Source organism: Helianthus annuus, chromosome 3, assembly GCF_002127325.2.
Source record: "Helianthus annuus cultivar XRQ/B chromosome 3, HanXRQr2.0-SUNRISE, whole genome shotgun sequence".
NCBI classification, from domain to species: Eukaryota; Viridiplantae; Streptophyta; class Magnoliopsida; order Asterales; family Asteraceae; genus Helianthus; species Helianthus annuus.
The window spans coordinates 27366991-27385032 of record NC_035435.2 but is presented as its reverse complement, the minus strand read 5'-3'; the positions used below and the strand labels follow the sequence as shown (position 1 = coordinate 27385032).

The following is an 18042-nucleotide window of genomic DNA, read 5'->3' as shown; positions in this document are numbered from 1 at the left end:
TAGGGCTCTCACGAAAACATTTTTACACTGCATACCACTTAAGTCCAGATCCAAAACGTTTTTACAACAAATGTTGAGCACATTTTATTTATTGTTTATAGGCTCAGTCTGGGAGGCTGAGGCTCGGACTGGGAGGCCGAGGCTCGGTCTGAGAGGCCGAGGTAGTTGTCTATTGGGACTAGGGAGTCAGTCTGAGAGGCTGAGAGAATTGGCTAGTGGGACTAGGAAGAGCAGTCTGGGAGGCTGGGAGGCTAGTGGGACTAGGAAGATCAGTCTGGGAGGCTGGGAGGCTAGTGGGACTAGGAGAACTATTTGATTATTTGATTGTGACTAATGTGTTTATCTGATTGTATGATTGATTATATGTGCATATCTGTGTTTGTGTTACAGACACCATGGACTCGTCAGGCACTGGTGATTCGGACACCACAGGCCCTAGACCCATTGTATCAGACGACCTAGAGTCTTCGGAGCACGAGGTCCACACATCAGACGTTACCAGCACAGATGAGGATGACTTCCAGCCCTTTGCGTTACCTGACGCTGTCGACGAGCCCGCTGATGGCCCTTTTGCTGGGGACCTACCGCTCGTAGAGATCCCTGCTCCCATACCTTTGGCCGTTTATCCTGCTTACGATATGCTCCTCGACGCCGACGCTGACGACGACGTCGATCTATTTGATGATGAGCCCTAGAGGATGATGTTCAGGGCGAGGCCCTTCTAGCTGCTGGTGATCTTTTGTTGCTCATAGATGCTCCCGCTGAGGAGTCACCTGCTCACTCACCGGTCCCAGACTCTTTCGAGTCTGTGGCCTCCGCACCATCGCACACTCAGGATGCGCAACACTTTTCTCACGGTTCAGATCCTGATAGGGCATCCTCTGTTGCCCCTGGCCCGAGCTTTGCTTTCGATCACGATATTGAGGAGGATTCCGATCCTGTCTTTCCCCCTGGGTTCGACCCAGATCAAGACATAGAGTTTATACCACTGGATCAGCCTATGGAGGACCCGGTTGACCCAGTTGACCCAGTTGATCCCATTGACCCTGCGTTTGATTTTGAGATGGCGTTCGATGACCCCTAGGCTGCCATGGCCCCCGAGCCGGTAGCCGCTCTTGACCCTGTGTTTGAGCATGACCCTATTCATGCTGGTATGCCCGTTGTTGATCCTGTGATTGCTGACCTACCCATTGATGATCACCCGGTTGATGCTCCACTATTGGAGGGTGACCATGTTGTTGCTGCTGACCCTGTTGATGCCCCTTTCATCGCTGATGCACCCGTTGACCCTGTTGTTGCTCCTCTACCTGATCTTGTTCCCCTGGAGCCCGAGCATGCACTATTCGCGACCCACATTGATCCCAGGTATGCGCACACCCAGAATGGGTGGATTGACGCTGATGATGAGCTCCCACCTATTCCCCCACATACCACCGATGCACGTCACATTGATTCCTCTTTTTCGTTCCCTCAGTTCACACCTCCAGCTCGGCCTGGAGAGGGTTCTTCGGCTCATCCCTTTGGACATGTGCCGGTATCTATCCCAGTGGTACCACAGTTTTCTACTGCTATTCCCCCTGTTCCTCCATTCTCTGCGCCACCTTTCGATCCAGCCAGTGAGCCATTTCTCTGGACGTCATCACCTGTTATGCCACCGACCAACCCCTACCATCCTTTCCAAATGGGGTATTCTATTGAGGACGTTTTGATGTCGTTTGTTGTCCAGCAGGAGGCACTCACACGGCGCATTCAGGAGCTCGAGAGAGCTCAGACACCGCCGTGCCAGTGTCAGGGTCAGACCCATCCTACTTCTTCGCAGCCCTCTCGACCTTTACCACAGGACTCAGCTGCACGCCTTTTGGCACTGGAGCATCAGATGGCGTCCTGGTTGCGTTCCCAGAGAGCCATGGAGGAGGACTGGCTCCATTTGAGATGATTGTTCTATTCCCATTTCCCCCTCCTCCACCGCCATCAGTATAGGGCATCTTTAGTACATCATGGGTGGACATTGGTGAGAAGACGGCGATTGCTCTGACTACACATCTACTTTTGGAGACTGCGTTCTGATTCTGACTTTCGTTGATCATGTATATGGGATGTATTGACACTGATTTGATATTCTTTTGGACTGGGGTGATGTAGCCCTTAGTCGATGATGATGTATGACACTATTATGTACTTGTACACTTTACCATGTGGTCTCGATTTATAGCAATGCAATCGCAGTATTCTCATCATGTGAGATTGTTTTGATTGATTATTTATGTTTTATAACATGGGATGTTGTGTGATTGATATATTTATAACATGGGATGTTGTGTGATTAATATGATTGTAACATGGGATGTTATGTGATTGGTGTGTTTATAACATGAGATGTTATGTACTATTACTATCGTTATATACGTACGCTTTACTATGGCCTGACCCACGTGAACACATCTTTTAGAAGATGCCACCGAGACGTCAAACGCCGATGCCTACCAATGAGGCAGAGCTTCAGCAAGTCATCGCTGCTGCCATCGCACAGTACGCCGCCTCTTAAGGAGGGACTAGTGGAAGTAATTCTGGCAATACTGGCAACAACAATCCACCTCATGGTAATACTAAGTCATTAAGACATACCATGACCTAATTGGATATCTCTAACAAGGTTGCTAATGCCATTCATATGTTGTAACGTATTTGCAGGGTGCACCTACAAGCAGTTTCTAGACTGCAAGCCTGTCAACTTTGATGGCACTGGAGGTGCTGTCGCTTTTGTTCGTTGGGCCGAGAAGACGGAATCTGTTCTCCGCATGAGCAAGTGTGCTCCAGACCAGCAAGTCACCTACATTTCTAGGCTATTCTTGGATGGAGCCCTGTCCTGGTGGAATTTGCAAGTGCAGACTCTTGGAGAAGCCGCAGCCTACTCAATGACATGGACCGAACTGAAAGAGCTTATGCGTAAAAAGTATTGCTCTCGCGCTGAAATCCAAAGGTTGGAAACTGAATTCTGGCATTTAAAGATGGAAGGTCCAAAGATCGCAGAGTATGTTCAGAGGTTTCATGACTTATCGCATGTGGTACCTTATATGGTCACTCCAGAATTCAAGCGGATTGAGCGCTTCATTTGGGGATTAGCTCGTCAAATCATAAGTATGGTGACCTCATCCAAGCGTGCGACAATCACTGAGGCAATTGATCTGAGCGTGGCTCTCACTGAGGAGGCTATCCGTCTCAACAAGTTCGATGATGTCGAGACTAAGAAGAAGGAGACTCATGTCGAGTCATCCGGAGGTAACAAACGGAAGTTCTCGAACTTCAAACAAGGCACTAGTGGGGTTGTTAAGAAAGGAGAGTCAAGCGCGCCAGCTCAGGTTACAGCTGGTAGTGGAAAGAAAGGAAAAGGATATATGGGCACCCAACCCAAGTGCAACACCTGCCAGCGTCACCATTCTGGCCGGTGTGGTTTGAAAGTGTGTGAAGCGTGTGGGAAACCTGGCCACTTGAAGGATTCTTGTTGGGCCACTGTTGGCCAGGGAGGCCAAGGAGGATTTGGAAACAGAAACAATAACCGCGGTGGAAACAGAAATCGCCCACAAGGAAACAATGGAGGTAATGGGAATCGAGGCAACAATGTGAATCAAGCGGGCGCTGTGAATCGTAACCCAAGGAATAATCAAGCTGGAAATGGAGGTGGAAACGGGCAAAGACCTGGATGCTTTAACTGTGGTGATGTTGGGCACTATAAGAGGAACTGCCCAGAATTGAACCAAGCCCATGGAAGAGTTTTCAATATTGAAGCGAGGGAAGCGCGCCAGGTTCCCAATGTCGTTACTGGTACGTTCCCTATAAACCAACGCTATGCATCCGTTTTATTTGATACTGGTGCCGATTATAGCTTCGTATCGTTAGAGTTTAAGAATATGCTTGGGTTAGCCGCTAGTAAGTTAGATATTCCCTACTCAATCGAATTGGCAAATGGAAAGTTGGTAGAAGCCAATGAAGTTGTCAAAGGTTGTGTAATCGAATTGGGAGAGCGTGAGTTTGCTCTGGATCTACTACCAGTCCAGTTGGGAAGCTTCGACGTGGTGGTAGGAATGGATTGGTTATCAGGCAACAAGGCTGAGATAGTTTGTCACGAAAAGGTCGTTCGTATCCCAACCGAAGATGGTGAGACAATTGTTGTTCATGGAGAGAAGCGTGATACGCCTTTGAGAATTATCAGCTGTCTGAAAGCGCGAAAGTGTTTGGAAAAGGGATGTGCTGCCTTTCTGGCACACATTGTAAACAAGAAAGCTGCTGAGCCAAAGATCGAAGACATCCCTGTCGTGAGGGAATATCCAGAAGTCTTCCCAGAGGACTTGCCTGGATTACCACCTTAGAGGCAAGTGGAGTTTCACATCGATTTAGCCCCAGGCGCCGCACCTGTGGCTAAGGCACCCTATAGACTTGCCCCGTCTGAGATGCAGGAACTGTCAACACAACTTCAGGAGTTGTTAGACAAGGGATTTATCCGACCAAGCTTCTCGCCTTGGGGAGCTCCGGTCCTGTTTGTCAAGAAGAAGGACGGTAGTTTTCGTTTGTGTATTGACTACCGGGAGTTGAACAAGCTGACGATCAAGAATAGATACCCTCTGCCAAGGATCGATGATCTATTTGACCAACTGCAAGGTTCAAGCTTTTACTCAAAGATCGATCTTCGATCTGGGTACCATCAGCTAAGGATACAGGAGGAAAGTATCCCAAAGTCAGCCTTCAGAACTCGCTATGGACACTACGAGTTCCTAGTTATGCCGTTTGGTTTGACAAACGCACCTGCAGTCTTTATGGATTTGATGAATAGAGTTTGCAAGCCGTACTTGGATAAGTTCGTGATTGTGTTCATCGACGACATTTTGATTTATTCAAAGACAAAGGCTGAGCACGAACAGCATCTAAGAGTTATTTTGGAGTTGCTGAAAAAGGAGCAGCTGTACGCCAAATTCTCTAAGTGCGAGTTTTGGCTACGTGAAGTCCAATTTCTTGGACATGTGGTAAATGGAGATGGAATTCACGTGGATCCCACCAAGATCGAAGCAATCAAGAATTGGGAGACGCCAAAGACGCCAACTGAGATTCGGCAATTCTTGGGTTTGGCGGGCTACTATCGAAGGTTCATTGAGGATTTTTCGAAAATCGCTCAACCATTGACGCTCCTCACGCAGAAAGATAAGAAGTTTGATTGGGGAATCAAACAGGAAGAAGCGTTTCAGCTGTTGAAGGATAAGCTTTGTAATGCGCCAATCTTAGCACTACCGGAAGGTACAAATGATTTTGTGGTATATTGTGATGCCTCGCGTCAAGGATTGGGTTGCGTGTTGATGCAACGCCCGAAGGTTATAGCTTACGCATCGCGCCAACTGAAAGTGCACGAAAAGAATTATACCACACATGATTTGGAACTCGGCACAGTGATATTTGCTTTAAAGATCTGGAGACACTACCTATATGGTACGAAGTGTACGATCTTCACAGATCACAAGAGCCTACAACACATATTCAACCAGAAGGAGCTGAATATGAGACAGAGACGATGGGTTGAGTTGTTGAATGATTACGACTGCGAGATAAAGTACCACCCAGGGAAGGCGAATGTGGTCGCCGATGCCCTAAGTCGAAAAGAAAGGATCAAGCCCATAAGGGTTAGGGCTTTGGAGATGATTATTCAGACCGATCTTTCCTTGCGCATTCGTGCCGCGCAGAAAGAAGCTTTCAAGGAAAGAAACCTTGAAGAGGAATATCTCCGTGGGATGGAGAAGATATTAGTGCCAAACGAGGAAGGAACGTTATGTTTTGAGAAAAGGATTTGGGTTCCTCTGTTTGGTGGTTTGAGGAAAGTTATTTTTGATGAGGCACACAAGTCACGGTACTCTATCCACCCAGGAGCGGATAAGATGTACCAAGATCTTAAGGATTATTATTGGTGGCCTAGGATGAAAGGCGATGTTGTTGTTTATGTAAGCAAGTGTTTAACGTGCGCTAAAGTGAAAGCGGAATACCAGAAGCCTTCAGGACTTCTGCAACAACCAGAAATTCCCAAGTGGAAATGGGAACAAATCTCCATGGATTTTATTACAAAGTTGCCAAGAACGCCAAGAGGTCATGACACTATTTGGGTAATAGTGGACTGATTAACGAAGTCAGCACACTTCTTACCTATCATAGAGAAGGATAATACGAGCAAGTTGGCTGAAATTTACATGAAAGAAATCGTTACGCGCCATGGAGTACCTCTCTCGATCATCTCTGATAGAGACGGAAGGTTTGTGTCAAGGATATGGCAATCCTTCCAAGAAGCTTTTGGCTCACAATTGAATTTGAGCACTGCTTTTCACCCACAGACCGACGGTCAAAGCGAACAGACTATTCAGACTTTGGAAGATATGCTGAGAGCATGTGTTATGGATTTGGGAGGTAGCTAGGATAAGCATTTGCCATTGGTCGAATTTTCATACAATAACAGCTACCACACCAGTATTGGTGCCGCGCCATTTGAAGCTCTATATGGCCGCAAGTGCAGATCACCGCTTTGTTGGTCTGATGCAGGTGATAGGCAATTGGTTGGTCCTGATATGGTCCAGGAAACCACAGACAAGATCGCACAGATCCGAGATAGCATCAAGGCGGCTCGTGATCCTCAGAAATGTTACGCGGACCGAAGGAGGAAACCTCTAGAATTTGAGGTAGGTGATATGGTTTTGTTGAAGGTATCACCCTGGAAGGGTGTGGCACGCTTTAGAAAGCGTGGAAAGTTGAATCCGCGGTATATTGGTCCATTCAGAATCTTGGAAAGAATCGGGTTAGTAGCGTACAAGTTAGATTTACCTGCTGAACTGAATGGTGTTCACGATACATTTCATGTATCAAACTTGAAGAAAAGTCCAACTCAAGATACCGTTGTCATTCCCACCGACGAGATTCATGTTGACGACACGCTCCATTTTGTGGAAGAACCGGTTGAGGTTACGGATTGGAAAGTGAACAAAACCCGCCGGAGCAGTGTCAAGCTAGTCAAGGTTCGTTGGAATGCCAGACATGGTCCTGAATACACCTGGGAACGTGAGGACCAGATGAAAGAGAAATACCCCCACTTATTTCCCAAGAACCCTGCAACTAGAAGCAGAACTTAAAATTTCGGGACGGAATTTTTCTAACGGGGGGAGAATGTGACAACCCTCACTAAACCAGGTATCCGCATGACTTAATTAATAATTAATTACTGCTTAACTACTGTGCTTGCTTGAAATTGTGGATAAACTGCTACTTGAATTCTGATACGTACACTTACTTGCATCATACTCTTACTTGCTGTCACTCCATGTTTTGCTTACAGCACCTTAGTGATAACCTTGATGCACCAAAAGCACAGTAGCACAATGAACGGATAACCTATTGAACGTGCTGTTATAGCCAGCACCAGGCAGGTACTGCCTCTAAGGCCTGTATGAGCCAGAGATAGTTGCTACACTAGTAGAGAGTGTGGGGATATGAGGGTTGTAGAACTGTGTCACTAGGAATAAGTTACAGTGACCGGATGCGCCTAAAACGTACTCTAAGGACAAAATTCAGCACTTTAATTAAGAATTCAGCATTTGGCTAACTAATAAAGTGCCAGAACTTGAGAAAAATATTACTAGACACTTTCCAAAGTGTCGGGAATAAAGTTGTGTCACTAAAAATAATATTAACGACACTTTAAAGCTTTGTTAAGCACTTTAACGGATCACTATCCAACCAGACAACCGGACTTTACCCGGAACATAAAAATATTGCCATTTACATTGTTTTTATTTTTCTGAACCAGTTAGGGTCCCTGAATACCCTAACACCCGCTATAATGCATAACACGCTAGTAACCGGGTTAACCTCTAACTTAACTTAACTATAACTTAACTAATGGTTGGAAACTAACCGGATTACCCCCCCCCCCAACCGAATTCGGTCACATTGTGACCCTCCCCATTTGTACTTGTTGATTAAAATAATCATCTATGCCTAATATCTAGAAGACACTAAATCCTATGGTTAATGATCATGATGTTTGTCTATAAGTAGTAGCCATGACCCAACATAACTTTCATCACAAAACTCAACCTCACAACTCTCTCTCCCTCTCCCTAAGCTCTTGGCCGAACACCCCCTCCACCATCCATCCATCTTTCGATTTCCATCTTCTCATTTCAAGTGCATTCAAGTGTCAAGGATCACATACGAGGAAGCTTGGTGCATTCGGAACGTGAAGGACCTCACCCCATTGCTTTTATCCACCCAATCTTCGACTAGTTTCTTCCCTAGCCTCGAGCTAGTAGTAAGTTGCTACAAACGCCCTCTCGATCTATTTTAAAGTGGTTAAAATGAAATGTGACGGTTAAAACTTATGAACTTACAAGATGATATGTAAAAGTCTACTAAAAAGTTAAAGATGTTGGTTAAAAGCTATGATGTTGTGTAAATCATGTAAGACTTGTCTTGTGGTGATTATTTAGTGCCGATCTATGTTGTGGTAGCTCGGATCATCATCTAACCCGGATGGTCATGTTCATGGATCATGACATAGAGTATGTTCAAGTGTAAAAAGGGGTTAAATGATGAACACTACCACTTACGAATCATGAACTTGTGTAAAAACGATTTTACTTGTGAAATAGTGTTCAAAACTCGTAGATCTACGGATCTACAAGTGGTATTTTCAAAGAACCAAGTGTCGAGTGAAATCATATTTTCTAAACCGGATCTTTACTAAACAAAAGTGATTTTTGTAAGCACACAAGTGTGTAAACACTTGTGTAACACTAAGTTTCAACAAAGAACTATTTTTGTCAAATTTTACAAGAAGATGTGAAAATATATTTTCTTTAAAAACGAGATTCACAAGAAACCGAATTGATCTATACAAAGATCCACTGAAGGTAATGGAAATTCCTACATATTTTGGACAAACCACAAGTTCATGAAATTTTTGCGATTTACATATATATTGACTAGTTTGATGGTTTGGGAATTGTTATTGTGAAAGAGAAAATTGTTGATTTGAATTATAAAAGAAAATGATACGCTTGAAAGCGTGGCCACCTCCAGTTACAGGGGAAACTCTGGCGAAATTTTTCCAAAAACCTAACACTTAGAAATATTTTCATCACAAGTGTTATAAATGTATTTTTGACTTGTTTTCAAAGTGTAAACTTCGCCACGACTTTATTTACAAAATATAAAACGGGGTAAATATATATGTGATAGATATATATATTTTACATAGCGTCACTTGTATAAATGTTTATGATTATTTTGTGAACTATACAAATATTATTTTTAGGATAAAAATAATATTACCAAATGTTAACGACTCCAAAATAATACAAACGCCTTCACAATAATTATTAAAGTTAAAACGGTATAGTTAATACCACCCGACCTTTAAAACGTAACTTACGCATTTTAAGAAATATTTATGAACGCGTATTTTGTCAAGGTATTATTTTGGGAAAATCATATGTATTAAAATATAATATTTTTGGGAAAAATATTTATATTTTGGAGTTAGAAATAAAATATATTTTAAGTGAGACTTAATAAATATTTCAAATTTTACGAACGCACATGTATTAAATCCCCCATCCTTGGGAAGGAAAATATCTACCAAATAATTACAAAGTGTAATTACGAAATAGTTGTCTAACTATTTCCCAAAAACTTAAACCTTAAAGCGTCCGTCTTATAGAGTTAGTACGTGTAGGTCGTCGCTCAGCGGTTTGATCAGGAGATCTTCTTATTAGAGACGCACCACTGTGAGTTCATGTCCCCCTATTCTCTTAACTGTTTTCAGTTTTCTAAACTGCAGAGGTGAAATACATGTTACTATATCTATGAGTACTTTATACATGGTATGGTTAGCGTAAGGAGGTTTACTACTTAGATCATGTGAGTGGGTAGGTGGAAACTTGAGGCCATCAATCCTCAGGGTAGGACCGAGGGACAGGAGCGGTAGATCTATCTGGGTGTAGCGAGCCCAGCCCCAGGCCCAACAGTATGGACCTCGGGGTGACTTTGTGCCCAACGCATAAATCCGCTAGGTTTGAGTCTTCCTACTTGCATTTCACACATACCAATGGCCTTGCAAACAATTGGTGATCTCTTTTTCCTTATTTGCTACATACCCGGATTTTATACATACAAAGGTTTTATTACTCACTTACACATGAACTCGCTCAACATTATTGTTGATTTTTCCAACTTACATGTATTTTAGGAAATTAAAGATCTGGCGCGGTATGTTATGTTTTCCCGCTGCATAGGAGTTACGAGGTCATCCGGGTTTAGGGGATGTGACTTTTTCCTGGACGAGTCACAGTCCTTAAACTGTGTTTGTTTCATGTCGATGTTTGTGTTTTCTGAACAATGATATATGTTATCAGGTTGTAGTTTCTGTTGCGTGAGTCAACGTCCTAAGACAATGTTGTTGTATTTGGTTTTTAAAACTTAATTTAATGGATGATCTTGCATGGTTTTTATTTCATATAGCTTTGTTATGATTAAGCTATGGTATTAAGAAGTCACACCAAAATTAACCACGCTTCCGCAAAGCCAGGGTGTGACAATATCAGTAGGTAATAAGCCTTACATGACAAAATGGTTTTAAACTCAAACTATGCGTTTAATTACACTTAAAAGGCCATTTAAAGCGATTTCCGGGTTATACAGGAAATCTGAGTTTTCTGATCAGGTTATATAGTTCAAAATACTTTATTTATTATATAAAATCATTAGCAATTGGATTTGTGTCAAAATATTATGTAGAACTCCTTTTATGCCCGAAAAGGGTATAATCGGTATTTACCGAATCAATGCCATAACCTTAGGTTATGAGCAGGTTAAAAATAATTAAAAATCTCAAAATATTATATTATATCAGTGTGTAAAGGGTTTGGTGTCGAAATTGGGTTTTAGATAGGCTTTATGCTAATGCGCCGTTTAATTAACAAAAGTTTCTTAATTGCGCTATTTAGCAAAACTCCTATTTTGGACCTCGAACCGTTATGAAACTTTAGGGACATGTTTATAAATCAGTAACAAAGATTTTTGCTCTCTCACATTCCCAAAATTCTCGTTTTATGATCAAAAGGGCATTATGGTCAACTTTTAAGCATTTAACGGAAATGTGCAAACGACTCGGACAATCAACGAACCAGTCATAGAGGGTTATACTATCATGTAACCTGGTCCTAAGGAAGTCCTAAGGCATTTCTAGACTCTACTAAAACGGGTCAGAACTGAAGTCAAAGCAAAAGTCAAAGTTTTGCGACTTACGGTTCCGAACCGGGTCAAAACAGAAAATTGTCGGATCAAAAAAGCTTTGACCAGTTGTTATACTTATTACCAAGTTATATGAGTGATAAAATAGGTTACATTCCTTCTACATTGTTAATTATGCGTTAATTCGAAAATTAGTATTCTGTTGACTTTTTCTAAACAACTTTGACCCGACATTTAATCTAGTTAGAGTGGGAATCAGAGGGTGCCCTTTTGAGGGTTTAATGCTCACATAATTACCAACTTATAACTACCTTTGATTCGACTAATCACTAGACCATTAATGATTAATCGCTAGGTCAACTATTAATTACGACGGTTTGACTTTTAAGCTAAAACTAAGTAAAAACTCGACTAAGAAAGGTTAAGAATACTTACTGAAGTCCTATGCATGATTAGGAAGGCTTAGGATCTGCTCTTAAGCTCCAAGAAGCTCCAGAAATGCAGAAGGAATGAATGAACACAATGTTGCAACATGAAGGCTTTATATAGTGTTTTCAATCCATCAAGATCATGACAAACAAGTCTAGCATGGATCCCAGATCATTACAAGTGTTTCCTAGTGCCTAGAAACTGTTAGGGGTCGCCCATGCTGCTGAAAATATCTTACTAAGTCGGTTAAACTTTTATAACTGCCAACAGCCAACTTGCTGTCGCTGGGCATTCCTTACGGATCGTAAGGCAGGACCTTTACGGTCCGTAAGCCTTTACCAGAAGGCAAAAAAATTTAACCTTCCAAGCTTCGAACAGTCAACTTGCATAGTATGATTTTGAGCCAGAATTTGTCAATATGAGGCCTTTAACCCATGCTTGATCAGTTGTGTTACCCCATCTTGCAATATTATTGGTTCGCACAATGATGGAAATTATACACGAAAGTTTTATTGTAACATTTGTGCTTGTAATCATTATGAACAGTTCAATTATCAATAAAACAATGTTAATTTTATCCCAATGAATTGTTTGATTTTGTTTTACATTTTTCGTATTTTGACTTTTGTTCAATTTCAAACTCTATATCGCCTTCTGGAGAATTATACGCAAACTAGTACGTAAACGTACTCAGTTTAATGCTACAAATACTCCGGAACATCAACATATACTCAACATACCTTAAATAACCTGTACATAACTTAGAAATAAGTTTTGAAGGCGTTGGTATGGCAAAAACAAGTTAATTCGCTTACAGGGACTAAACTTGACAAACTGCGAAAGTATGCCAATTTAAACTGTAACGAACATTCCGGAACATGTCCATAAGTTAAACATACCATAAATATCCTTTACATAGCTTAGAAATAGGCTTTGAGGGGTTTGGTATGCTAAAACAAACTTTTGGATCATTCAGGGGCTAAAAGTGTCAAAAAGTGCACAAGTTTGCACTTTCGCGCATAACTTACGTTCTGAATACATCCGGACATCCAAAAATTTATGTAAGCATCCTAGTATTATGCCTTAGTGTTTGGCATGAGAAAAGTCCATTCGTCGCGCAATTTGGATCGTCTTTCGCGCTTATGCGCATTCCGTCGTAATTAACCGAACATCGCGACCGTACGGCCAAACGAACCGACATCCGACATATTTTTGAGCACATTTTCAGTTCCCTATACTTTAACATCATTTGAGAGCTTTGAAATGGAGTTAACGGGGCTTAAACGTGCCAAAAACGCATCAAATACCAAGTTTTGGTGCTGCAGGGACTAAAATGGTAAATCTGCCAAACTAGGGGCTTACGGACCGTAAGCCAAAGCCCATACGGTCCGTAAGGGGTCCCCAGTACAGCAGAACCCACATTTAATGCTGATTGGCTCTTCAAATCACGAAAGGTCCGATTGCCTTTTCACCCAATGAAAGGCCAAGGGCCATATTCAGTGAATCTAGCATTGTAACACATGTACGCACAAGATCATGGCACGATATTCGATAAAACGATCCTAACGGTTCCACTTTTCCTATAAATACCCCCCCCCCCTTTTGTGTAAAAATCACAAGAATCAGATCTAAAAAGCTCTAAGTTGAAGTATTGCTTCATACCTGAGTTTCTCTGATCTCGATTAGCATTCGGGGACTCTCCGTAAGTATTCTTTCATTGTTTTATCGCTTTTCAAGTCCGAAAGTCGACGTTTTGTTGACTTTCTGCGTTGACCAGCTTATGGTCGATGCGAAGTTCGTTGGAACTTCATAACGTGAGCGTGACCACGATGGTTATGGTCCATAGTGACCATACCTACTGATTACCCCGTTATCTAGGCTCAGTGACGAGTCGTAGTTTCGGCCAAAATGCGCATTCTTGCGTGTTTTGTAACCAAACTACTCGTGAGCATCAAAGCTGTTTGTTTTGATGCCAAACCTGTTTTCTAAACTTAGTTAAGCATGTTCTAACATGCTTAGCTCGTCCCTTTTAGTATAGTGCTTATATAGGGTCGTAAGGTAAGCGATCTAAACCATCGCTTATACTTTCGAACCCGACCTATTTGGTCGATCATTAGGATCCGACCAAACACATTAGGTGACCATAGCTATAACCTTCCGAGGTTATACCTTGTGGTCACGATGTTAGGCGTTCCATACGCGTTCTACGCGAACGACGCGTTAGGGTAGCATAAGCTATCTAAACGGGTCGTGATGGGTCGCAAGCACTTAGGTTAGGTTTCATTTTAGTATGTAGGCTTTGTTAAACCATATTACACGAGTCCCCATACTCGTTTGGTTTACAAACCCGCACACTATCCGATCCTTCCGATTTGGTCCGGTATATTAACATAGCTACCTATTAGGTGCCGTTTGATATCCCGTGATCTTTAGCATAATCTGGTTATATTACAAGGAAGTCAAAGCAATCTCAGGTGAGTACATTGAACCCCTCTTTTACTGTTTTCTAAACTGTTTTGGGGTGAAACACATGTGCCTATCTGTTACATTCATGCTTTCCATGTTTTCACATCATATGCCTGCTATGTTGTTAGTACATTATAGTACACGATTTCATTACATTTCATGCTATGTATGCCCATTGTGTGCGTACTTAGTACATTGATTTACATTACGTTTCTGTTGCATATGTTTACTCAGCATATGGACACATTGGTTTACATGAACATTTCTGCTTCGTATGTTTACTTAGCATACTTAGTACAATTGTTTACATCACATGCCTTCATTTTGTTATGACATTTGGTTTGTTTAACATGGGACAATACATTCATTAACATTGATCACGCCGTTCGTTAGTAGGTAGTGGTACCATAGGAATTGACAACTCCCATTCCTGAAGTCCTGGGTTTGATAGGACTGGAAGGAATGACCGAATTCGATATACATAACTTAGATAAACCTTTAATTTGTTTAAGGGTTTATCGCCGCAGTCTCAAGGCTTGGATGTATGCATAGTTTACAATACCGCATAAATGTTAATATCAATAGAGCATGCATTTTTCCACAGAACATAACGTTGATTTAAACCACGTTTTACTTCAACGACTTGTTTTGTGCATTTTACATATGGTTTAAGTTGATACATTTCGCTTACCATACATGATACATTTTGGGATACACATTACATGATTTCCATTGAACATAAACACGTTCATATTGACATACACATTTGGTGGTTTACATTGAACATAAACATTTGACATGGTTTACACAATAACACTTGACATTTGGGGTTATACATGAACAATTTACATGGTGGATTGGTTTGGGTAAATGGTTTGAGTAACGTGGAGTATGTAATATGATGCAAACATGGTGGATACGCCGCTGGTACTTCCTATATATAAATGTTTGCACAATATTACTTATCTTGGCGTTATCTAAATCATTTCAGTTTAGACATATAACATTTTATACAAATAACATACTTTTCATAAAGCATTGTCTTACAAAACAACTTATTACATTCAACTCATTTTACCTGGTTACTCATTTAACCTTGCACTTATCTATACGTATCAATTGATGTTATCGTTTTTCAAATGATTTACAAAGCAAGACGAATTACAAGGTTCATGACTGACTGTTATTAAACATTCTTTAAACTCAAGTCATGAATCCCATTTTCACAAAACCTATGTATCTCACAGGCATTTTTATGCTGACGTACCTACTTTCACATGTGTTTTCAGGAGCTGTTCCATAGGATGTTGATCACGATACTAGGGCGGACCTGTGCCTTAGAGATTAAAACTGAAGATAGACTTAGTTAACTATGTTATAAACTATTTGTTTTCCTGTTTAAGACAATGTACTACCCTTGTTTAATAAATAAAATGTAACTTTAATTTCCATGGTTGTATAACAATTAATTCTGTCCACAACACTCCCCGGCGTTTCCGCCGCGGTTGCATGTTATACGCGGCCGGGGTGTGACAGAAGAGTTGGTATCAGAGCCAATGGTTATAGGGAATTAGGTTATTAGTAATGCTTTGACCTAGACTATAACTTTCTAGGACCCTAACACAAGTTATCTTGTGTTTAGAGTTTAAAACATGCACATCACCTATCCTTAGGTGATAACCACAACGGGAACTTCGGTTCCGAATCCGCTTTGAAAATTAATCATCTGTTCTAGGATGATTGATTACTAGGTTTTGAACCCTCTGTTATAAGGTTTTGAACCCTCTGTTATAAGGTTTTGAACCCTCTGTTATAAGGTTTTGAACCCTCTGTTATAAGGTTTTGAACCCTCTGTTATAAGGTTTTGAACCCTCTGTTATATGGTTTTGAACCCTTTGGATTCTCAAAAATCTCGTCAAAGTTTTGGGTTAATAGTGTGAACACGTGCGAACTGGAAGAGTGAATGCCTGTACCCTGGGTTTTCTGTCTAAGGCTAGAGTGTTCATACAAATCTACATAATCGGACCAGTCACTCTTACCTGGGAACTCTTGGGGTGAGTGTTCACTTATAGGCGAGCATGTCTTCACGATACACTAATTCTGACCCATTTACTTTGACTAGACATTTCATGTCGCTTGTTTGCTTTTCGATGCATAACCACCATCTTTGCTTTTGTTGATTTTGCTTCATCTCATTCTCTTCATCCAATCATCTCACTCGTTTCATTTCATGTTTTTCTCTTCTAGAATGCCTCCTCGACGCGACAACCAGATAGCTACTGCCGAGCTGGCGGAGATTATTGCGCAGCAGATGGCTGCTCAATTCCCAAATCTCTTTGCTCAATGGAACCAGGCCAACAACAACAACAATGGTACATGCAAATACAAGGATTTTAACTCGGCTAAGCCACTCAAGTTTAGTGGTTCTGAGGGAGCAACTGGGCTTCTTCAGTGGTTCGAGAGCATCGAGAACACTTTTCGCCACGTGCAGTGTCCGGATAATCGCAAGGTCGAGTTTTCTTCAAGCGTGTTTCAGAAGAGGGCTCTTACATGGTGGAATGGGGTTATGAGAGATCAAGGTGCAGAAGTTGCTCTAGCTCAGACATGGGCTGAACTGAGAGCTCTTATGATGAGGGAGTTTTGTCCTCGTCATGAACAACGGGCGTTGGAGAAAGAATTTGATGTTTTGAAGCAAGATAGTGGCGAGCACAGGGCTTATACTGATAGGTTTGAAGATTTGAGTCTGCTTTGCCCGACTATGGTTACCCCACTCGATAAGGCCATCGAAAGGTACATCGACGGCCTACCTGACTCAGTACAAGACATCCTTACTGGTAGCAACCCTACCACACTCCGTCAGGCAATCGAGTTATCAGCGACACTGACTGAGTCGCAGATTCGAAAGAATAAGCTACACAGGAAGGGTGACAAGGGCAAGAAACAGTCGACTGACAAGGAGGATAGCAAGAAAGGTCAAAACAAGAAGGGAAAGGATTCTGGTTCCTCAAGGGGGTCAAGGAAGCGTAAGGCTTCCCAAAACTATGCTGTCACTGCCCAAGCTAACCAGGCAGCTCCCAACCAGCCTCCAGCAAAGAAGCCCTATTCAGGAAGTGCACCTTTGTGCAATCAATGCAACAGTCACCATCAGCCGCAATATCAGTGCCGTTTCTGTACTAACTGTGGGAAGTCGGGTCATCTTGCCGATGTTTGTCGGTTTGCTCAGAATCGCGCAGTTCAGAACCCTGCTCAACAAGTTGCTCAGTAACAGGGTCAGGCTACACGACCAAACTACCCACCAGGTGCTTGTTATAACTGTGGGGATCTGACCCACTATAGAAATCGGTGTCCAAGGCTAGCCAACCAGAACCAGAATGCAAACCAAAATCAGGCTCAGGCTCGAGGTCGAGTCTTCAACATGAATGCACAAGAAGCACAAGCAGACAACGAAGTGGTGAACAGTACGTTCTTTATTAATAATCAGCCAGCATCTGTTCTTTTTGATTCGGGTGCCGACAAGAGCTTTGTGTCATTGTCTTTTGAGACAATGCTTCGCGTGTCTAGAACGAAACTAGGTAAACCTTTGACAGTAGAGGTTACCAGTGGTGAACCCATTGTTCTTAATTCTGTTCTACGCAACTGCCAGTTAAGCCTTAACGACCATATTTTTCCTATTGACCTCACGCCAATGCAACTTGGAAGCTTCGACGTTATTGTGGGAATGGATTGGTTATCTAAGCATCATGCGGAAATAGTTTGTTCTGAGAAGATTGTTCGTATACCGCTGTCGACAGGCGAGATCCTACAGGTTCGTGGTGAGAAGCCTGCCGGTGGTCTCAAACTCATGTCTTGTTTTAAAGCTCGGAAATATCTACG

The 18042-nt window shown here is 42.1% G+C and overlaps 1 protein-coding gene across 1 annotated transcript; it reads left to right on the top strand.

Annotated features, from left to right (window-relative positions):
- The first annotated feature begins 1090 nt into the window (after window positions 1-1090).
- On the top strand, window positions 1091-1980 carry LOC110931378 (proline-rich protein 36-like). The gene is made up of 2 exons (XM_022174774.1): window positions 1091-1616; window positions 1841-1980. The coding sequence occupies exons 1-2, from the start codon at window positions 1091-1093 to the stop codon at window positions 1978-1980; spliced, it is 666 nt and encodes a 221-aa protein (XP_022030466.1).
- Window positions 1981-18042: the final 16062 nt, after the last annotated feature.

Excerpts from the sequence above, each read along its gene's own strand:
- LOC110931378 (XM_022174774.1), top strand. The coding sequence starts at position 1,091 with ATGGCCCCCGAGCCGGTAGCCGCTCTTGACCCTGTGTTTGAGCATGAC. Across the intron at positions 1,617-1,840 it reads GCCACCTTTCGATCCAGCCA|GACTCAGCTGCACGCCTTTT; the intron begins GTGAGCCATTTC and ends CCTTTACCACAG.